The 24,081-nt window shown below is 35.1% G+C and overlaps 1 protein-coding gene across 5 annotated transcripts in view; it reads right to left on the reverse strand.

The window, feature by feature from the left end:
- Pola1 (DNA polymerase alpha 1, catalytic subunit) overlaps positions 1-24,081 on the reverse strand; it is a 310,385-nt gene that overhangs the window by 155,681 nt on the left and 130,623 nt on the right. For all 5 annotated transcript variants that reach the window (XR_013431896.1, XM_078035011.1, XM_078035013.1 and 2 more), the window contains 6 exons: positions 20,135-20,167; positions 19,278-19,370; positions 17,567-17,772; positions 15,664-15,796; positions 9,875-10,006; positions 4,545-4,719 (listed from right to left, as the gene is read on the reverse strand). Coding sequence is in view for 4 of the 5 variants with exons in the window: in XM_078035011.1 (XP_077891137.1) it covers positions 4,545-4,719; positions 9,875-10,006; positions 15,664-15,796; positions 17,567-17,772; positions 19,278-19,370; positions 20,135-20,167 (772 nt within the window). In the remaining variant the exon portion in view is untranslated. The remainder of the gene's footprint in view (positions 1-4,544; positions 4,720-9,874; positions 10,007-15,663; positions 15,797-17,566; positions 17,773-19,277; positions 19,371-20,134; positions 20,168-24,081) is intronic.

Raw genomic sequence — 24,081 nt, forward strand, 5'->3', positions numbered from 1 at the left:
GGGTTTCTGAAAAATGATACACATTTTGCAGTAGGATAATGAGGACCATTAGTTATTAGAGAGAACAAATTATTCTTATTCAACTCCACAGACTTATTCATTCACTCACTTAATAGACTATCCTCTCTTCTTTTCACTAAAATGGACTTCCCATATGGAATACCTGGCCATGCAACATGCCACCAGACAGACTTCAGGGGGTATCTTGACGGGGAGAAAGAGAATTTCCAAAATGAAGCCACAGGATAAAACCAACACTTGATGCTTGCCTTTCATTTCAAGGAAAGCAGTATAAAAGCAATAGAAAAAGAAAAAGGTAGTTGAAAAATATAGTTGCTCTCCACAAAAGAATCTTAAAAATAAAAAATCATGAACTTAATAATTTTCCTAAATGAAATTATGCCATTATTCCTGATTTCTTTGTACTAACTAAAAGGACAAAGTATCAAACTTCTCTAAAGTTTCAACACTGTAATACATTTCATTAATCAAAGATAAAAACTACATTAAAAGCAAGAGAATTATTTTATGTCTGTGATTAGGCAGTTGGAGGGCTTGTATTTTATGTATACATTTGTACACTTCAACTTATTTAACAGTGTCAGTTCACTAACTGCAGTTTTTTTATATAAAGAAAACAGATTTAGAAATTTTAAAACAAATTACAGTAATTTTATGCCTACAGCTTGTACCTCTTAGAAACCACGAACCCCCTAACACTCCCCTTACTTTGCCACCACTTCCCCATCTCCGCCCTCCCCATCTCTAAAACTGTAAGCTGTAGGAGAACTGATAACGGGGGCCTAAAAGCCCCAAGGGAATAGCCACCCTAACTTTTCACTAGGAATTGAGAAATAAAGGGTACAAATAAAAATTCAGCTACTGGATAGGGCAGAGGCAAATAAATGCCTGCAGAAATCTGCCTGGTGAGCTTCAATGTTTTCTTCTAGGTATGTACTTCATTAATACTAAACCATGAGGCTGAGATGTGTCTCAGTGGTAGAGTGCTTGCCTAGCACACACAAGGCTCTGGGTCTAACCCCCAGTTATCACAAAGGAAAAAAAATACTAAAAGATTTATTGCTAGTATAGATGGATATGTATATGCTGCTGGGGCTGGCAGGGGTGGGATAGGAGTAAAGAACAAGAAAAGGAGGAGAGGACTACACAGTGATGACAATTTCAAACATACTCAGGAAAAAAAAAAACACTTTTAAGTGACAGAAATAAGAAAAGGCAGCTGAAAAGGGGGAGTAGCAGCACTTCCTCCAAGGCTCAAGACACATGCCCTTCCATCAGTTTGAACTGGCTACATGGCACCAAGAAGAGGCTGTCCACAATAGTGTCCATACTGTCACTGGAGGGAGAGAAATGGGTATATAGTGGGACTGTGTCAAGTCTTGAATGCTCCCTCTATTGATTGAGATTGGCCGGTAATGAGACATAATGTGAAACCTTTAAAAAGGGGACCAATTAGTCCACTACTGACTTTGCAAACAATTTGCAAAAATTTGATCATCAGGCAGCCACAGTCATGATAAAGTACCTTTCAGCAAGTAAAGTTCTGCCCCCTGTATTGGCTCAGGTTATAGCTCAGTGGCAGTATGTGTGCTTAGTACACACAAAGTTCTGAGTTCAGTCCCTAGAACCCTCTCCTCAAAATCTGATCCCTGTTCAAATTATAAACAAAAATAATGTAAACTATGGCTTCCGGAACCAGACCACAGCATCTGGGCCTCTCGGTATCACCGATCTTGATACATTGGGCCTATTCACCCAGGCAGGCTCCATCACCCTTTGCAGTCCAGTTCTCTTGTTAAAATGCAGTGCTTTGCACTTCCTTCTTTTAAATGTCATTCATGAGCTGGGCTTTTCCATCTACCCCTTTTAGTACTTGGTCACTAGAAGATTCAAAAGCAAAGAAGGAAAGGGCAGCAGTTTGCCTTCACACCAGGTTCTTGACTCCACAAATGGAAAAATTTAGCTTTAAAAAAATACCTCTAGGGCTGAGGATATAGCTCAGTTGGTAGAGTGCTTGCTTCACATGCACAAATCCCTGGGTTCAATCCCCAGCACCACAAAAATAAATAAACAAACAAACAAATAGCTTTAGCCGGGCCCACAACTGTAAACCCAGTGGCTCAGGAGGCTGAGACATGAGGATTGTGAGTTCAAAGCCAGCTTCAGCAATTTAGTGAGGCCCTAAGCAACTCAGTGAGACCCTGTCTCTAAATGTAATACAAAATAAGGGCTGGGGATGTGGCTCAGTGGTTAAGCACCCCCAGGTTCAATCACAGTACCAAAAAAACAAAAAACAAAAACAAAAACAAGCAGCTTTGCTTTAGCTTTTCATGGGGAACATAAAGGTGTGTGTGAAGCTCCCTGAGCTAGGGTTGTAGAGCGCTTGCCTTGCACATGTGAGGCACTGGATTGGATCTTCAGCATCACATAAAATAAAAAAAATTAATTAAAGATACTGTGTCCATCTATAAACTAAAAAAATCATTAAAAAAAAGATGAAGCTCCACATGCTTATACATCCACACCATAGCAATGTGGTTGAGAACATCTTTTCTAGCCTCTCAGAGCTACACTATTTATTGCAATAAAGTTTAGCACAGTGGTTAAGAATAGAATCTTCAGAATCACACATTGTTTAAAATCCAATAAAAGCTGAACACTTACTACCTATGTGACAAGACCAAGTTAGTTACTTCTCTAAGTCTTGGCTTCCTTCTCTATAAAAGAGAACTAATATGACATACCTTCATGAAGTTGTGGCAAGGGCTGAATGAGATAAGATATGCAAAGTACTTATCACAGCATCCAACAGAGGAAGCACTCAATGTATACGAGGAAAAAAATGAGGCTAAAATATATCATGCATTTATAGTCCCCTCCTCCCAGCTGAGGATTTATAAACATCATCAAATACAACTCAACTTGGAGAATACATTATATGATTATTTTGGTAGCAGAATTTTATCTTCCTAATTATGTTTTGCTTAGGCAAATGTCAAAAATGAGTTTCCACTTCCAGATAAGACACTGATGGAATAGTGGGGATGGGGGTGGCAGGAATGAGTTCAGAAACATACTCAACAGGGCCAGAATAGAAAATACATGCCTCAATAATCACCTATGGAAAAACCAATCTCATTCCACAAAGGTATACTGAGTAATATGTGCAAATCCTGAAGACCAGAGGAGTTTGGACATATTTATACTGAAATTTGAAAGGAAGTTGGGAGATGGCTACAACACTGTTCACTGAGCACTCCCTTTGCCCCATGCACATCTTTTTGTTTAAAATTTATTCATTTATTTATTTATTCTAATTTGCTATATAGGAAGCAGAATGAATTTCAATTGATAGTATACATATAGAGCATGATTTTTCATGTCTGGTTGTACACAAAGTAGAGTCATACCATTCTTGTCTTCATACATGTACTTAGGGTAATAATGTCCATCTAATTCTACCATCTTTCCTACCCACCTCATACACATCTTATTCCCCCTAAGTAATTCTATTCTACCTTTCAAGAAACCAATGTGTAGACCAAGGTTTATGAATAGTAGAACTAGCATTAAAATTCAGGTCCCTATGATGCCAAAGCCCATGATTTAAGGGATACATTGTAGTGAAAGGAGAATATTCCATGAAGCAAAGCCAGAATGTGCAATGCTTTATTTAGGGTATGTAGTGTAGACCGAATAAGATATAAAGCTAGAAATACAGGTTGGAGCTTGGAGGTTAGTCTATAATTGCCAGAATTAGAGTCTGTGAGATGACAGTGGCATCTGGATTTGACTTATTGACAGCAAGGAGCCACTAAGGATAGTACTCTAAAAACATTCGACTTAGTGCACAACAAACTAGAGAACAAGGACCTTAAAAGTAATGGAACATGTGCTGGTTGTCTAGAAATGTAATTAGGGCTGGTTGAGAAATAAATTTCTAAGCAAAGGATGACAATAATAGTGATACACAAAGGGATGATGCTGCAAAAACACTGAGGTCTCAAGGATAGCTGAGGAGAAATTAGGGATCAGTCAATTCCCAGAGAATAACAGCAAGCCTAGAGAATAATAGCAAGCCAACTTAAAGTGAGAAGAGGACACTGAAAGAAAATTAAAATTAAAAATTTTATGATAAGATAAATTCTCATTTCACATGAAAATACCTTTAGAAATAGATAAGATTAATCAATAAGCAAGACATCATCAATATCCTTAATAAATAAACTTACAATGATGTAAGCTCAGTGACTAATGGTATTTGAAATCTTATGTTCAGCCTTTCTTTTGCCTCAGCATTTACTCACTGAGTGCCAACTGTAGAGCAGGCATGAGGTTACAGATATAGCAAACACATGTCTATGAGGGGAGACAGTAACCAAACAACAACAAAAATAAATGTCTAACCATAAACAAAGAAGTATCAGACACAATACTGTACCCATAAATAGGCATCCTAACAAAGAAGGACTGTATATACCACTGTTACACTGTGAAAGTATACTAGAGTCTGGGATACCTACCTAACCATGTTGCAATGAGCACTGCATCAATTCCATCTATTGTCTCACAGATTCGTGACACAACTGGGTGAATCTGCTGGGCCAGGTAGTACTGGGTGTCAATGGTTAAATTGTCCTGTTTTTGCAGTTGTTCAGGTGCATAGGCTCTCTGACTTGCAGTGAGGTTTGACCCGTCCTAAAAGAAAACAGGGACAGGTAAAGTTGTGAGTGACTTAATAATACACACTTGCTTGATCAGAGGGACAACAGTTTAAATTTTATGTATCCATAAAATTTAATTCCAAACACCAAGAAGTCTTTTTGACTTATTGTTGAACATTTTATTTCACGTCTTTATCTTAGCAGAGTAGAAAGATCAAGGGGCTGGGGATGTACTTCAGTGATAAAATGCTTGCCTAGAGGGCATGAAGGGAAGGAGGGAAGGAAGGAGGGAGGGAGGGAGGGAGGGAGGGAGGGAGGGAGGGAGGGAGGGAGGGAGGGAGGGAAGGAAGGAAGGAAGGAAGGAAGGAAGGAAGGAAGGAAGGAAGGAAGGAAGGAAGGAAGGAAGGAAGGACGGACAATCAAAAACCTCTCAGTCTCGATCTCATCAACTGTCTGAGAATATAAATTCAGCATGTGTTGAATTCTATGTTTTGTCAAAATATGAAACCAACAAGATGGCACTGGCTAGACTAAATAATTTCACCTGCCATATCATAAAAACTCATTGAGAAGACTTGGTAACAATTAGTCAAGTCAGAAAGGCTTTTTAAAGAAGCAACAATTCTTGGGCTGGGGTTGTGGCTCAGTGGCAGAGCACTTGCCTAGCATATGTGAGGCACCGGGTTCAATTCTCAGCACCATGTATCAATAAATAAAATAAAGGTCCATTGACAACTAAAAAAAAAATTGTAACAATTCTGTTAATGTTATCCTTTCCAGCCTACATACCATCTAAAAGGACTCTCCCTAATCCCTGAAGAGTATTTTCTATGAGAGCTTTATGTATCCTTGAGAAGCAAATGAACAAGGGGGAAAGATTGTAGAATAAAACCCATGGAATAGAAAGTTATAATGCAAGATTTATATAAGAAGTATAAATACAATTAATATAATATCCTGGGGGCTGGGTATGTGGCTCAAGCGGTAGTGCGCTCACTTGGCATGCACGGGGGCGCTGGGTTCGATCCTCAGTAACACATAAAAATAAAATAAAGATGTTGTCTCCACCAAAAACTAAAAAATAAATATTAAAAAATTCTATCTATAAAATATATATATATATATATATATATATAAAATAATATCCTGGTGAGTGGCAGTGCTCAAAAAACAAGTACCTGGCCACTGGAATGAAGGACTGGAAAGGAAGGTGATCAGAGACTCTTTTTAAGGGCTTTCTCTTTCATTCTAAAAATTAAAGTTGTGAAATTATATATAATTAGCCCACATACAGCTCTGTGGTGATGTCATCACCTGTGAATCAAAAAAGTCATCACTCTATAAGATCAACATCTAACAACTTACTCTACCTCTCATATGAAATAGAATTTAATATTTCAACTAGTAAATTATAAATATTCACAGTGCTCAGCTGCTCTATAGAATTGAATATGATGTGAATCCTATTCATTTATTATTGCTACTATCAGTCCCATCTAAGCTCAGCATCCAGCCCAAAGCAGAGGCAATATCACTGCCTTTACCAGAGACCAGAGGCAGGGCTCGCTCTCTCTGGCTAGCTCCGGATGAAAACAAACTGGGTCTGTTTGTCAGCTGGGTTCTACCTCTTCTAAGATACAGTGAAACACGTAGAAAGGAAGTAAACCTCAGATTTCAAAATTTGCTTATTATTTTTCAGGAGTTCACAACATAGTAAAAGGAATTGAATAGAATTAATCAAATTTAATTGTTGCCCATTTAGAAGCTTGTTAGAAGTTTGTCAGATGAACATAAGGCAACAGTCAAGGACAAAAATAGTGTGAAAACACCCTTAAGCAGTGTTTTTAAGCACCACATAGATCAGACTGCCTTTTAATGTGTGAAATTTGATTGATTTATAGAGTTATAGCTTTCTGTTGAGTTTAATAATTTTTTATGGTACTTGGAATTAAACCTGGGAGTATTCTGTGCCTGGGCTAAATCCTCAGCTCTGTAAGTGGCCCAGGTTGGCCTGGAACTTGCAATCCTCCTGCCTCAGCTGCCCAAGTAGCTTGGATTACGGGCCTGCATCACTGCTTCCAGTGGCATTTAATAATTTTTAATGAGTTTAAATCAAATATTTAGAGGTAAAATATTTTTTAAAGGCACTTGGGAGCTAGGGGTATAGCCCAGTGGTGGAATACCTGCCTAGCATTTGCTGGCATCTCAAAACTAAAAAAAAAAGCACTTGAGTTATTTTCCATTATATCATTAGAAGTTCTCATATAAAGGCACATTTTTTAAAAAAAACAATTGAAAATTTCTGAGCATACTTCTTATGTCAGTTCAAATATGGAAGAATTCAGAATTGATTAGATAACGAGGTTTGCTATATTATACTGGGAAAACATGTAGGTTATGTCAAGATATATCTCACAGAGACTTAATTCTCAAACTGGAGCAAGACCCCATGGTATATGCACAAACAGGTTGCAGTGTTGGTTTTCCTTGAAGTGCCCATGTAGCAATTGCTGAACTTCACAGCGACAACCAGAAGCTCAAAATTATATTGTCATTATTGGTGGGGATCTAACAGAAAAAACTTGTAAAATGAGTGATAAGTGAGCCCCTTAAGACAGTTGTGTTAAAGGCATGTCAAATTATGACCAATGAAAGTAAAGAAAAAAAAGATTAAAATTAGTGAACACACAGAATTGAAGATCTGAGCAAATAATTCCTATATGTTTAACAAGAGAATAACTACAATATAAATTAGATACCAAAACATTATCCTCTGAACTTATAGTCTGAATAAGTTATCTAAATGTAAAATCTAAATAAAATAGAACCTATTTAGGAGGTAGGCTATCCTTAGAAGACACATTGGCTTAAGGCAGCAAACAGTCCTCCTAAAATTTGTTTCCATACATTTTCAAGCTTATTCTAAAAATACAGTTGTGCTATGATACACAGAAAGAATAATTTGGCTGCTTAAAAGCAAAAGTGGTGGGAACTTCTAGTTAGCACACATGATGAAAGGGGGCATGTTCCACAGATAGAGGCCTATCTTAGGGCATTTAAAGAGAATAAGATAATAAAAAGAATCATGAACTATTTTTAAAATATTTTTTTAGATGTAGATGGACACAATATCTTTATTTAATTTATTTTTATGTGGTGCTGAGGATCAAACCCAGTGTCTCACATATGCGAGGCAAGTGCTCACCCACTGAGCTACAACCCCAGCCCTCATAAACTATTTTTTAAAAAAGCAAACAAGTTAAGGCCTATTATCACTGGATGGAAAATGCAAAAAATATACACAGTTGGACATATTGTACTACCCTAGAATCATCACTGAGCCTTTATATAGCAATAAGACCAAGAAGAGGAAATCATTAAGACCTGATATTTAGACAAGGAATATAAACTTTTAAATACATTAATCATCCTATTTTGTAAGTTAGCATATGTCTCCATTCCAGAAACGGGGAGAAAGCAAACAGGTAGTCCCTCTTCATGGAGGGAGGGAGGGAGGAGAGAAAGGAAACTGGTTGAATCATCTGTGCTTTCTTCATCTGTGCTTTAGCCAAACTATGATTGTGGCTTGATTTCATCATTAGATGCTATTTTACCACACCTAGATAATTTTTTCAAAGTTGTATGCTATCATCTGGTCCTGTCATTAAAAATCTAAGAGCTTTTCCATGTATGTAAAGATATAAATGGAAAAAAAACTAACCTATTTACCAAAATCTTTATTTGCATAATATGAAAATTGTTTTTTTGAGATGAGACTTGTCAGAGGCAATATGCAAAGCACATTAAGGGCTTGAGCAAGTCAGACATTTATGGAAATATTTTCCTGCAGGAATTTGCTTTCTGTAACAGTTCTTAATCAAGGGTAACCCTAGGAGGGAGATAGAGTCAAGTGCTGATTCCTGTCCATGTACTTATATCATTTGTTATGTACATCATCTACAGTATGTAGCAGAGAGTAACAGTCTACTTTTAAATTTTTACAAAGCTCTGTGGTTTAAAAACACACTGATTTAACAAAAATCAATCATTGCAATGAATTTAAAGTTTTATCTAATGCTTTACTATAATAACAATGCAATAAAAATCAGGATAAAATTCTTAATAATAATTTAAAAGAAAAATTTTATTCAGATGAATTATGCCTTGGGGCAAATAAACCATAATAATTTCAAACAATTTGGTTAGAGACTTATGACTCTGACTTTTTTTTTTTTTAAACAAGGAATAAGGATGACAGCGCTCTTTGTTCCAATTAGAATCAAGTGCTTTCAAGGAAAAAAAACCCTGCTCTTCTGTCCTATATCTCTGTCTCAATCCCAGTCAGCAGCATGCTAGTCTCAAATGAAACTGGTAGTGGTTTAAAACTGTTTCAGAAGGCCAAGCAGTTCATCAGAGGTACCTCACACAGGGAGAAACAGGGAGAAAGCAAACAGGCACTCCCTCTCCATGGAGGGAGAGAAGGGAGAAAGAAAGAGAAAGGAAACTGGTTGGATCATCTGTGTTTTCTTCATAATGTATATCTTTAGGGTCTCTCAACCTTCCTTCATATAATCTCAGATTTCATATTTTTTCCAAGTAATTATTTTGATATAGGCTAAGGAGCTATAAAGGGATAGTGCTGGACACATGACCAAACTTACATGCATGTTCTTTCTTTAAAATATTCTTTTTAAGTTGATGTTGGACACAATACCTTTATTTTTACGTGGTGCTGAGGATCAAACCCAGTGCCCCACACATGTTAAGTGAGCACTCTACTGCTGAGCCACAACCCCAGCCTCTTTCTTTCTTTTTTTAGGGTGATGCTGGGGATAGAACCCAGGGCCTTGTGCATGCTAGGTACGTGTTCTACCCCTGAGCCACACCCACAGCCTATAATATATTTTCATTAAAATTAATTTAGGGTTGAAAGAGTAGCTACTGTTATAAATATCTCACCAAAATAATTTCACTGAACCAAAACACAACCCTTAAGTATTTCATAAAACTTCTAATAAAACATACCACATCCCTAATAAATGTTTTTTAAACGCTGTAAAACTAGCTAGACTTTTGAGTCATCTCTTTACAGGATCAATTATTTCGAAGACTAGTAAATAAGACACTATGGCATTCTGGATTTTACTATGGATTCTTAAATGGTATGAGTCTTATGAATTATGATTTACCTGACAGATGACATATGACACAGTATCTCCAGCTTTCACCTTTCTGCCTCCTTGAGAATTTATCCAGAGGGCAACATGTACATGAGGTAGGCTTTTCTTATCAGGGTAATCCTGGGGATCCTTTGTCAATGCCTAAAATAGAAAAAAAGAAGGAAAAAGCCAAAACCTTAAAATAAAACCCTTCTCAAACAGAGATATACAATGAACACATCTTTGCTACAATCATATTAGCCACATAAGCATAAAATGAAAAGTATGTAGAAAACACAGCCACAGAATATTTAAACAGTCCATCCATCCTCAAGGATCCTCTATGCATTTACTAATTAACATAACCAGATGCAACCTTAAAAAAAAAAAGGATTATAGCTCAGGGGTACCGTTTGCCTTGTAGGTACTAGGTGCTGGGTTCAAATCCTCTTCCCAGCATAAAAAAAAAAAAGAACTATAAGTTTATGTGCTGTGCTGCAAAAATATCTGAATATATTTTAAAAAATCAAGACTCTAAATCCAGTGTTCTATATAGCCTCAGAGTTTCTATCAACATTCACAATTCTCTCAAACGAATTAATTGATTAGTCAGGACAGATGAATAACAGCAACTCTGACATAATAATCTGTTTCTCAAAGGCTCTTCTAGCCTAAATAAATCCGGAAGGCACCAGAAGTCAAGCTCTACAGAAGCAGAGTAGAAAGCAAGCCCCATGAGAGCAGGAACATGATTAAAGCTCTATTCATGGTGCTCAGAAAAAGGCATAGTAAACAGTAGCAGTCAAATGTTTGCTGAATAAATTATTTCACCAATCCTGAAATAATTTGCTAAATTAAAGTACTATAAAGTACTATGGGATGAATAAGATGCAGTCACTGGTATTAAGTCAAAAACTCTCTCCCCTTTGAATGAACCTCAACCCCCACTGAAAAAATACAATAAAGCTACATGTGCTTTAAGGAAGATGTGAACAAAGCATTATAGAGAGAGTTTGGAGAAGATCACTTCCAGCTGAGAGCATAAAAAGAACTTAAGCTGATACTTGAAAAAAAAAAACAAGATTTTTACAAAAGGTAAAGGGGGCAAGAATATTTCAGGTAAAGATCAAAGGGATAGGAAAAAAATAAGTCTATGGGACTAGAATTCAATGTGTACGAAGGGAAGCAGGGGAACCATGGGTTTATAAGGGGTAGGTTTTAACAAATGAGAAGAAAGATGGGGACCAGTGACCTGCTTAATGGGCTTACCTGTTCTCAAAATGCAGTCTACAGGCCCCTGGGGGTTCCTGACACCCCTTTAGGGATCTCAAAGTCAAAACTATTTATTTTCATGACAGTACTATTTGTACTGATATTGCAGAAACCATGGTGAATACAATTGTTGGTGCCTTATAAACATGAATCAGTGCAGCAGTTATCAAACTGTACTAATAGTCATTGTATTCTTCACCACTATGCAGTTTCAAGTTAAATATCCTTGATAAAGTAGTAAAAAATAATTTTTAAAGCTCTCAACCCTTAGGTACAAGACTACTGTTTTGTGTGACAAAATATAGAATACACACATGGAATACTTAAATACGTTGCTCTAAGAAAAGCACATTATGCAATTGTTTGAGTTGCAAACTAAACTAGCTGCACATAATATCATTTTTACTTTTAAAAAATGGCAAACTATGTGATGGGTACTTAGCAAACAGTTTCTCAAACAAGAACTAAAATTCAAGAAAAAAATCTGATAGCAAGTATCATCAGTGATAAAATTCAAGCTTTCAAGTACAAATTAGAATTTTGAAAAACTTGTTTTCACTTCTGTGAGCTTGACAGCTTCCTGATACTTAAACATGTTTCTGATAAAACTACAAATACTTTAAAATGAGATATTTGATAATAAAAAATGAAATATGTCCATTTTGGAAGATACACATACATACAGGGACCAATCATTTAACAAATGACCATTCCATAATGTCATGCATAGAAAAAATAATCAAAAGTATAACACAGACCAATATATTTTAATTAAGAGAGTATAAACCATTCATGGGTGTGACTTCAGATTTCACTTTACAAATAACATTTAAGAAAATATTATCTATAGAGCTTTGGTATAGGATTAAAAAAGAATATATACAACTATCAGAAAAAAATACTAAAACATTTCTCCTTTTTCTAATGAAGTATTAATGTAAAAATGAATTTTCTTCCTATACTTAAAGAAAAAAACCACACATCATAATAGACTGGATGTAGAAGCAGGTATAAAAATCCAGATATCTTGTAATCTTGTAATAAGCTTGACATTAAAGACTTGCAAATTACAAAATGATTGCACTCCTCTATTATATTTTGTTTTGGAATATAGTTGTTTTTCATGAGAAAACATTATTTTGTAATCACATAATGGATTTATGCTATTTTAAAATAAATTAATAATACTTTTTAATTTGTAATACTAAATATAAGCAAAAGCCACATGAGCAAAAACTCTTAGAGTCTTCAATTATTTTAAGAGTGTATAGGTGTCCTGAGACCTTGAAATTTGAGAACTACTGTGGTAGAAAAAGTAGGTCCTCAAACATAGCAAAACAAACTCAAGTTATACACACTTTCTAAATCCTATAATCAGTATAGCAGAGTACCTAGGAAAGTCTCCAAGTATCCGAAGCTCTTCCAACTTGGATAATGTTAACTCTTGACTGACATGGATGGTCAATATTGTATAGAATTCTTAATTGATGTAACTCTACTTAAGAAAGCCATTATCTTTTTAAATTAACTATTCTTTAGTACAATGATAAGGAATCCAGATTTTCATCTGGCATACTTTCTAATTATTAGACAGAATATTTGAAGATTTTTACAAGTTAGATTTAGAAGATTTGATTTAAAAAATGTTTCCTGGTGGTTTAGTCAGATCTATAAAAGTCAGCTATGAAGTATTTTGTGTTACTTTATGAAATATATTTAAGCTAAGACTGAAATAGTTCAAAAAATCATGTACACATATTTTCAGGAGCTTCTGGAAAAAGGGCTAAAATTTTGTTTGTTATGCAGACCTACACCCTAATCACCCACCTGCTATTTTCAAGTCCTACCAACATCACCTAAAAACAAACAAAATAATAATAATATAAAAACATCTTGTCATGATACCATCTACAACCAGCCACATAATCTTTTCCATTCTACTCTCTTTGGAAAGTAGTAAAATGTAAAAATGTGTAAAAAAAAAAAACAATTTTAAATAATTCAAGCCATCAGATCAATATTAAAGATTATCAGGAGGACACATCACCTTTGACATATGAATAGCTTACTGTAAATAGACACAGAACTATAACTATGATATAGATAATTCTTTCTTCAGGATTTACCTTATTTTTATCAACACTGCATAAATTCTTCTTTAAATACCTTTCAGAGTACATTAGGATCTTGAAAACATGGACTGTGCTTTCCTTACTCAACTTTATATTCCAGAATCTAGCACTGCACATGAAAGAGGTACTCCCTGTTGCTGAATGGATAATTCAAAAAGCAAATAACTTATTTCAAAGCTTACTGATATTTGCCAGCAACTATCATATGCAATATGGAGACTATAAATATAGTAAGTCAGTATCAGTTCTGCCATTGAAGAATGCATGCATATCCCCTAACCCACTATGCATGAAGCATGTTAACTCTGATTAGTAATAATATGTTATTGTAAGATGACAATTATTGAAGCTGAGTGATGAATACATGGGGATTCATGATACTATTCTGTCTAAAGTTGTATAAGTTTATCAATAAACACTTAAAATAATAAAACAACATAGACTATGGATCAGAACCTGAAGATACACCTATAATATGAGAAGACAACAGTGTAGGCCCACTACCCTAGAGGAAGTGTGCTTACTTATTTTGTCAGTAATACAGTTATGCTTGTACCAACCCTTCTAAACTCATCCCTGGAATCCTGTGGGATAGGAAGGTAGAAAAAAAATCAGGGATACAATATGTAGAATAGATGTAAGAATTGACTATAAGAAGACTGAAGTCATTATACTTATGCAAATTTTTGAAAAAGAAATAAAGCAATACCTCAAAGGAAACCACTTTTTAAATGGCACAAGTGACTCCATGCCAATATATATATATATATATCCTGCATCACTTAAGGGGATGAGCTAATGTCATGGCAAATATTCCATATATATATATATATATATATATATATATATATATATATATATATATATATATATATATATCATCTTCTTTGACATTAGAGACATGAAAACAAGTTGTGGGTTACAAAAAACTCACCTAAGAATACATACAAATTTTAAGTATATACACAGAAAATATTCATTCTAAGAGTCAAAGAAATACAAATTAAATCCAACTGTGAAATATAGTTGCACATTCATTATGATAGCATGGTAATTTTTAAAAATCATCACCACTACAAGCAAAGTGTGATGAAGACAGCACACATGTTTGTTTATTATTAACTGATAACCGTTTTACAAAGCAATTTTGCAAGAACCATACAGATATTTATATCTTTGGACTTCAAAATTTTATTTCAGGGATGGAGTTGTGGCTCAGTGGTAGAGCATTTGCCTATCATGTGTGAGGCACTGGATTTGATTCTCAGCATCACATATAAGTAAATAAAATAAAGGCCCATCAATATTTAAAAAATATATTTCAAAGAACCAATATACAAATGCAACTCATTTAAAAACAAAAGATAAGTCAATAAAAATATTCAGTAGTTATTACATAATAGAAAAATAATCAGCAAACAAATATTTTAAATAAATACATATCATAAAATAGTTTATCAATAAGTATACTGATTATGATTTTAAGATAATATGGAAATGTAGAAAAATATTTATGTTCAGTAAAAATAGGTTTTGAAATAATATATATTACAGTTGGGGCCACGTAAAAGTGTTAGGAAATATGCAAAAGTGACAAGCATTACTTTAGCATAGGGGTATTATGAATGAGTTTTCATTCTAAAAATTATTTTTAATGTCATCATTAGATTCTTTTTCATTAAAATTTTTTTGTATGAGCTTTGACAAAGAAATCTATTACAAAATGGGTAAAGTGGTATTTGCAAATTAGCTTCTGAATATGTAAGGGTACTCTCTTCAAATGGAAAAAAAATCTATTAACCTAACATCTTGCTTATTACACAGCACTTTAGAAATCAAGATTTTGTTTTTCAAATTAGGTAAGAAAAATATTTCCTATTTTAACAACTAAAACTATCCATAAAGTGCAACTTAAAGGTTTTTAAAATTTTAATAAAGCATAAATTCTTTGAATATACAGAAAGTGTTACCACCATCTTAATTCTAAATAACTGTCCCCAAACGTCTTCTGAATACACTACCTCTAGGGATCACCATCTGTGAAGTTACACATATGTGTACACATGCAAGCACCAAGTTTATACACTTGTGCTACAAACAGGTATTACTTGGGAGGTTTATGAAGAATACAGTGTTTACAAGTGCCTGATCATAAATTATATCACTCCCAGAACCTTTGGAAACCAGGCTTTCAAGAATTAAAGTAAGAAATCTGGAAGGCCTCTGTGGAAGACATAGCAGGACCTGTGGATGGAGGAGGTAGGCTAATGCTCAATCTGCAAGATAGTTGTTAAGCAGCTTGCACCACCAGCTAGAATTTATTTAAATTGCAAGGACGAGGTGGTTCTTCAACTATCTGAAGGAGGAGAAAAACACATGACAGCAGCTGGGCTCAGCAATAAATGCTACATTTACCTTGTTAATTTCAAACTGGCTCACTGGGACACTGCCATTTAGCACATTTTCTCCAATTTCTATTAACCTCTTCTGAATATTTTCTACTATAATGTCCCGGTTTTGATCAGAAAGAATCTGGCCAATGACAAAGCTGTAAAAAAAAAAGAGAGAGAGAGAGAGAGAGAGAGAGAAGAGAGAAATTGAATTTTTAAAATGTCATATTTTATTATTTAAATAGAGAAAAGAAAGACACATGCCATTAGATTAATGTATGGATAAGAGCTATACTAACAGCTAATATAAGGTTAATATGTCCAAAAGGCAGTTACTCTTTGTTTTTTAATACTAACTGTACCAAAGATTTACCAACCTTGGAAGGTCAGGTTTGCCCTTAGACATAGAGAACATTCATTTATGTGGTAGCTGATGCTTCATACAAAGTGCAATGGAGAAAAATGTGTGTTCCATATATTTTTATGCAATTATAAAATTCTCAAGCAGTTATATTCTACCCATAAGTTAAAATTTTAGAAGATAATTATTTCACTTTCCTCATAAAGCACTACGATACTACCTCTGGTATCATCAAGATATTTCCATCTGAGATGACCAGTATTAGATGAGTAGAAATATAAAGCTCTTTCTTCAGCTTCATTATAAATTGGTCAGTATTCTCCAACCTTACATTATTCCTCAAAAATTCATGTTATTCTACCAAACCCAAAGGAAAAGGAAAAAGAAGTTAAGAAAGCCAATATTTTACCCATTTCTGAGAAAATGCAGAGCGAGAGTTTGACAGCTGCATTATAATTTGTCAGAAAAAGAACCCTGACAAAAACATTTGTATAGCTTTAATTACTAATACATTTCTAACTCAGAGAAATTTACTTCTATTATGATGCATCTTTTCTTAGAAAACACAAAGCTAAAGAGAACACTCTAATCGACAGTCTATACAAAGTAGTTTCATCTTTGGGTACATTTGGGGGCAATGAAGCATTTCAAACTACATTTCATAAAAAGCTAACCATGACCCATACTTGGATGATCAACTTTGCCTAATCAAGAGTAGTTTTGCAGAAGCAACAATTGCTCAATCTCCCAACTTCAAAGCAGAAGAACACTGGAAAATAAGTTTAAAAAATGCTGGTATTTAGCAAAAATTAAAATCTAGCTGTAAAGAAAAAAATTTTTCTACTTTCAGAATTGATCCAATTCACAAAATAGGAGTATCTGAAAGTTGGTATATAAAGTACCTCAAATTCATTTTTTAAATAGGTGCTTTATACATTAACATGACCCTAAAAAATTCATACACACAGGTCTTATTATCACAATCTTCAGTCCCAGTTACAAAGCAAAGGAGTAAGTTATGACATTTATTATTCCTGAGGCACCCACAATATTTGAGAACTCTTAAATCAATCTGAAGTTAATACAACTCTTTTATACACAAATGATATGAAGGGAACAAAGCCTCACTCTGTGCCCCATTTTGAATTCCAGAATATTTTAAGCCATGAAATGGGGAAATTTTAGCAATTATGTTCCTAAACAGGCTCCAGGAAGATCCCAGGGCACAAAACAAAGCACTTTCAAAATAGGAAAATTAAAACAAAACAAACCAACATCTATGAAATCAACTCTATAACCATCCAAATGTGAAAGTTTACCCTCACCATGAGTTAAAACTCATGAGATAGCATCTGACAGCAAGCATTTCTTACCTAGCAAATCTGGCTTTTTCTAACTTTTCATCTAATTGTAAAATTCTACTTCAAATAAGTTTGGACTATTAATATGAAATATTAATAAAAAATTATTATATCCTTATGATTAGCAGACTTATAGGCATTTTCTAGATCAACATCTGAATTTTTAAAAGACAAACAACAAAAGCAAAACTGAAAGCTGAACTCACTTTCCAGTGTCTTTAGCAAGATCACACCAATCTCTTCTAACTATATCTAATCCCTTCAGCTCCTGTTTGGTAACGTAATTCCCATCTGATGTTGGTTCAACAACCAGAGCAGCATATTTCTTTTTCTTCAGTAGTAGGAGAGACTTGAAAACACCATCAATGTCTATTTCAAGCAGTTTGTACAACTTATTCACTTCACTTTTTACCTGTGAAAATTTCAAACATTAATGTTAGCTTTTAAACTGACAGGGAGAAGATGAACATTCTTCAATTTCACAAGAATTAATCTAAGCAAAACTTGAAGTGATATAAGATCAGAAGGCACTTATTTGGCTTAAATGTAGTGTGGTCTTATAGTGGGTACAATGCAAAGACACTGAAAAACAAAGAATAAAAACCAATTTAGAAAAATAAAGGCAATAATGTATCATCATTCTCAAACAAAGGACTGAACTGGCTGGACCAGGCTCAGGAAATATGCGTAAATTATGGGAAATTATGAGTCTTCTGTGAATCAAATGGCCTACTACATATGTACTTTCCTTCAAACTACTGACTTAGTAAGCAATTAAAATAGTTCAATAAGTAGATGTGTGGGCAGAAATGTTAAAACAATGCCTAAGATATCCCTTAGCTCCTTAAATATAAGCAAATAACTACATGCTGAAAAAAATAAACCAAGTTTCTTCTCTTTCCAACACTGGCAATACATAGACCATCATCCCTAGGGAAAAACTGAAGCTTTTCAAGGCCCAGTAGAAATGAGTGCAATATTCCAGCCTGCTCTCAAGTGAAGAGTAAAATTTAAATTCTACACTTTCCGGGGAGGGGGGCGGGAATCAGAAGTTGGTAGGTTATAAAGATAATATCTTCATTTTTAGTTTATTGGAACAATATCTTAACATAGCAAGTGCTCAAGAAACACTTGCCAGTTGTTAATTTTTATTTGGAAAAATGCTACATATGATTATTTCTAAATGTCTCCTTGCCTTTTCAGATATACTTTAAATACTCCTGTAAGAATTATAGGTGTTGGCTAAGTGCAGTAGCACACACCTGTAATCCCAATGACTCAAGAGACTGAGGCAGGAGGATCGCTAGTTCAAAGCCAGCCTCAGCAAAATCGAGGCACTAAGTAACTCAATGAGACCTTGTCTCTAAGTAAAATACAAAACAGGGCTGGGGTCGGTGGTCCAGTGTCCCTGAATTCAATCCCTGATTGTCCCACCCCCCCCCAAAAAGAATTATAGTTTGTGGGCTAGGGATGTTGCTTGGTATTATAGTGCTTGCCTAGAATGGGTTCAATTCCCAACACCATCAAAAAATTATAGGAATAGGGGGGTGTAGGTAGGCAGGTATTTACCTATATCTATGTATAAAATATATCTGAATACCACTAGACATATATTTCCTTGTGAATGACAATGTGGTAAATGCTAACGTGATAACATCTTAAACATACATCACATAGACTGTTGTCAAAGGAAAAAAATGTATCTATCACTTAAGGAATAAACAATTACCTTAGAATTTTACCCTCAAAACCATTATTTGGAGTACAGTATAAAAAACATAAGAGAATAAAGAATTCAGAAGCATCAAATTTATTATTTTCAGAAACACACATGCACATACATAAGAATTTATGTTATTCCATGTTAAAAATCGTATTCACAAAACTGGGTAAAATAATTTCATCAAGTTATCTTACCTTGTTTCCCAACTTAAATACTTCTTCCAGATTGGTGCTATTGGTGTTTATCATAATTGAATCTGTATCTCCATAAATAACTTCAAGATTCATCTAATGAAAAGTCAAAATTATAAAAATTAACAACAAATTCAGTGACTATTATACACAATAAAACTAAATGTTTTCCATACTATAGAAATGACAGTTTCTACTGACTTTTCAAAAATTTAAAATTATTTTTCTGTATTGTCAGGACAGGTGATTGAATACTAAGCATCTACAAACTGGAAAGGTGAGCACTACCACATTAAGAAAACCTCTCAATTTTTCTTAAAACAGAGTGGAAAAGAACTGTGTCTAGTTTAATTGAAACAAAATATGGAATTTAATCATGAGAAGGAGAACAAGCGGCTAGGAAACGAGGCCTATATTTATCCACTGTACCACATGCTTAGTGGTCACAGCAATTTAAGGAGCAGAAACATAATGGATTTTAAAAATTCTGGGGCACAAATCCATATTAAATTCTTAACAGTTTCAAACAGTATTTAGTAGAATATGAACAGTGCCAAAAAAATCAATCATAACAAACAACACTGGAGAACATACAGTATAAAGGCCTGGAAATAAACTCTAATTAGCACTGTTACTAATTTGCCTGAAATGCTCACATATAGGCTTCAAGCAGGGGCTAGATCATATCAGTGTTGGTACAAGAAAAAAGCTGTAATCCATTAGGAGGGATTATAAATGTAAACTAGGCATCCTAAGAAGCAATTTTCAGTAATGTTTGGGTTACAATTTTCCCTGAATACAAAAACGTCACCAGGTATGATATTTAAGAGTTGTTATATAATGAAAATGCTCAGCATTACCTTCTGTACCATCTCTTTTGTATGCATCAAAATCTAAACGAAACAAAAATCAAGATTAATGTATTATACAATTACAAAACTCTAAATATAAACATAAATAGATAGGAAACTCCATGATTTGCTATTCCCATGTATCTTTAAAGCTCTAAAGCTCTTGAAGGTTTCCTAACAATAACCCTCAAAGCAATAATATCAACATAATTAAAAATGTTTGCCTCTCTGCTGATTCTTAACCAGATATATATATGCAAGCAGATATATATATATCTATAGTTCTACATATCTTTGATAAACACATAATAAACAATCCCTTTATAATATGGCAAAAGGAAACATTTTCATTACTGTTATTTAAATAGACCTGCATGATTTCAAAAAAGCCACAGATGTGTATGCATCTCCACTAGATTTAAAATTCTTCTCTAGACTAAAATCCTTGAAAGCAGAAAGTAGATCTCCACTGTATTGCCTGGAACTAGCAGAGTGCCCAGTAAAAAGGCAGGGTTCAATAGTCAATTAATGAAGACAAAAATACGGATAACTAGATTACTTGGGCCTAATCAGAAGCAACATATATAACATAGTGAGGACTCAGAGAGAAATGGACTTTTCAAACATATGTGTCTGATACATATGTCTGACTTTTCAAACATATGTGTCTGATACTGTGCTGGGAACACCTTGTATATTTTCTCATTTCCTTCTCCAAAATCCCCAAGAAGTAGCCACTACTGATTAATACCTCAATTTGTTAGATACCAAAAGACAAAGTATCTAGTTTGTCTCAGTAATGGCAGAACAAGAACATAAACGGAGGCACTTTGATTCCAAAACCACAGCCTCAGTCACTCCATTCTACTACCTGTCCATCACTACCCATCTTTCAAAACATCAGTCTAAACCATAAGTCACTTTTCCAGTGGGCCAGGCAGTAGTCCTCCTTGTCAACTAAGCTCAAACTTCACAGGATCAATTCCATCTTTCCTGTCCCCCATGCTATGAATTTTTGTAAATCTTGTCTTTGGAGCATCTTTTACACTTACTTTCCACTTTTATTATCCACTTGCCTTTCTTATTATCTCCCAATTTTGTTCAAATGTTCCTTAAGTTTGTAGAGAAGGAAGCCCTTCCTTTTCCACCCTAAGAGTGGTAGGTAGTAGTGAATTCCTTTTAAGCTAAGCCAGTGATTTTAATATGGTTGTACAGTAGAATCACTTGGGTATCTTTAAAAAACAATACCTGGCCCAGCAGTCTCTTTTGAAAAGCTTATGTTGCAAGCTGAGTCAACAACCACTGGCCTAAGATAAACATGGTAATTCAATTCTGGAATTGTCGATCAGTTTAGGCACATGCACCTGACAACATAATCCTAAATTATCAAAGGTAAGGAAATTTCTTCTAGGAATCTTTCATGAAACATTTTCCTTCGTGACAAGAGGTGGGAAGAAAAACTGAACTGTCTTTTAGACAAGGCTGTTTGGAGCAGTGACAACCAACACTGTAACCACAAAGGGATATGTTTCAAAGTACAAGCTAACATACTGAGAAGGGCAGGCCACAAGGTGGAAAACACCTGACTCCATGGCCATGTTGTTATAACTGAAACATAACTTGCTAACACCTCTAAAGCAACATTCTAATTGGCTTTAGATCTCATTGACTTACCCTGAATCACCATCAATCTTCTTAATGTTTTCAATGCTGACATGATCAAGCCCAAGGTCTGCAATGGCACCCAAAGCCCAGCTCCACCTATACAGCCTGTTATTCCCTTACATAAAACCTCTTGCCAGGCAGGACAAATTTCCCAGTCTTCCAACAGTTATAGTGTACAGATATCATCTTTTCATGCAAGTGTGTCCCCTACCTAATTTTTTCCCCAGTCCTCTTCCTGTGATTGCATTTTACAAACCTCAGTTAAGGGGCTGGGGATGTGGCTCAAGTGGTAGCGCGCTCGCCTGGCATGTGTGCGGCCCGGGTTCGATCCTCAGCACCACATACAAAACAAAGATATTGTGTCCGCCAAAAAACTGAAAAATAAATATTCTCTCTCTCCCTCTCACTCTCTCTTTAAAAAAAAAAAAAAAAAAAAAACCTCAGTTAAAACCATTCTCTCATGGGACTGTAGTTGTGGCTCAGTGGTAGAGTGCTTGTCTAGCATGTGTGAGGCACTGGGTTTGATCCTCAGCACCACATAAAATAAATAAATAAAACAAAGGTTTTTGTGTCCACCTACAACTACAAAAAATAATTTTTTAAAAACCCTTCTTTCATAAAGCCCAACCCAAAATGATTCTTTTCTGACATGGACCTGCTGTTTTCTTCTAGCAAGCAAATGAAGTTTTATGTTATTTATTGACTGCTTGTTCCCCTCCCCGACTAGACTACAAGCTTCAAGAGGTTAGAGTGCACATCTGTGCCTAACTGTAGACTTCACATATAACAGGTACTCAAAAAACCTGTACCAGTCAACTGATATATTGCATAGTAATCACAATTACTTTTTTTACTAGACACTAAAATTCAGTAAACTTATTTTAAAAAAAAAACATTCTCCTCCACTTCATCTTCATCTTTAACATTTAAATTACAGGGATATGTATTATGGGAGAAAACCTGACAATTCCTTTGGGAAAAGGGCAATAACGAGATCACCCCAGGTCAAGTTAATCATAGTGAGGACAGAACTACTTATCAAGAGTTCTCTCTACCCTATCCCCCTTCCACCTGCAAGGCTGAGCTTTCCACATCACAATGGACAATTCCATAAGGTAGTACTGCTACCTACTAAGTAAAGTATCTCAGGAACAACTTGTGACACTTTCACTATAACATATTCAGTGACCAATTTCTTCTACTCTTCTTTCACAATGTGCACCAAAGCTACTATGTCATCCCTGTGTACATTTTCTATGGGAACTGGCAACCTTCACCTTTTTGATCCCTCTTCCACCAACTCACAACCATTTCCATGCATAATCAGAGGGCTGCTAACAAAACAATTTCCCCTCTAGTGGCAGAAAACTTTTGGTGGATTTATTTTTTAACAAATACGGTAAACTGCAGACTCTGCTACAACTGCTTATTTCAACTAACACCTTCATCTTAGGAACTTTCCAAGCCCACAGCAACTTCATTCTTTTTTAATGACTACATAATACACTATTATTTTCTTTCTTTATTTAGAGTACCAGGGATGGAACTCAGGGGCACTCAACCACTGAGCCACATACCCATCCCTATTTTGTATTTTATTTAGAGACAGGGTCTCACTGAGTTGCTTAGTGCCTCACTTTTGCTGAGGCTGGCTTTGAACTGGTGATCCTCCTGCCTCAGTCCCCCAAGCTGCTGGGATTATGGGCATGCACCATTGAGCCTGGCTCACAATTGTAGGTTGCTTCTAATCTTTATCATTGTAAATATACTTCAACAAATAATCCTTATACACATGTAATTTACAAATTTGTCAGTAAAAAAGATAAAAGACTGCTGAGTGGACTCACTGGGTCAAAGATTCTGTTTTAATTTTTTTAAATATAAATATAGCTCAACAGCTCTCCACACAAGTTGTACCGATTTCTGTGGGTCATATTAACCACCATCTTTTCCAGTGGCCTTCACCAGGAGCTAATAACAATGTTCTGTCTCAGGCTCAAGGTCCTTACCAGTTTGCCAACAAGAAAGCCCACAACCATTATGAGTCCTATCCTCTCATGCTTTTTCACTTAGCAGTTCTGAGTACCATAGTGCTCTCTTCAGTGCCATACCTATCCACGTACTAATGGCAGGATTACCCCAAAGCTGCCTTCAGGTACAGCCCTCAACTCTCAACTGCTCACTGGAGTGGGCTCAGCTACTGTATACCCAGTACACCAAAATTCTTAGCATCTAGCAGAGGGCCCACCGAGTATATGGGAATTATTAATAAATATTTATACAATGCTAAA

Source organism: Ictidomys tridecemlineatus, chromosome X (assembly GCF_052094955.1).
Source record: "Ictidomys tridecemlineatus isolate mIctTri1 chromosome X, mIctTri1.hap1, whole genome shotgun sequence".
Taxonomy (NCBI): Eukaryota; Metazoa; Chordata; class Mammalia; order Rodentia; family Sciuridae; genus Ictidomys; species Ictidomys tridecemlineatus.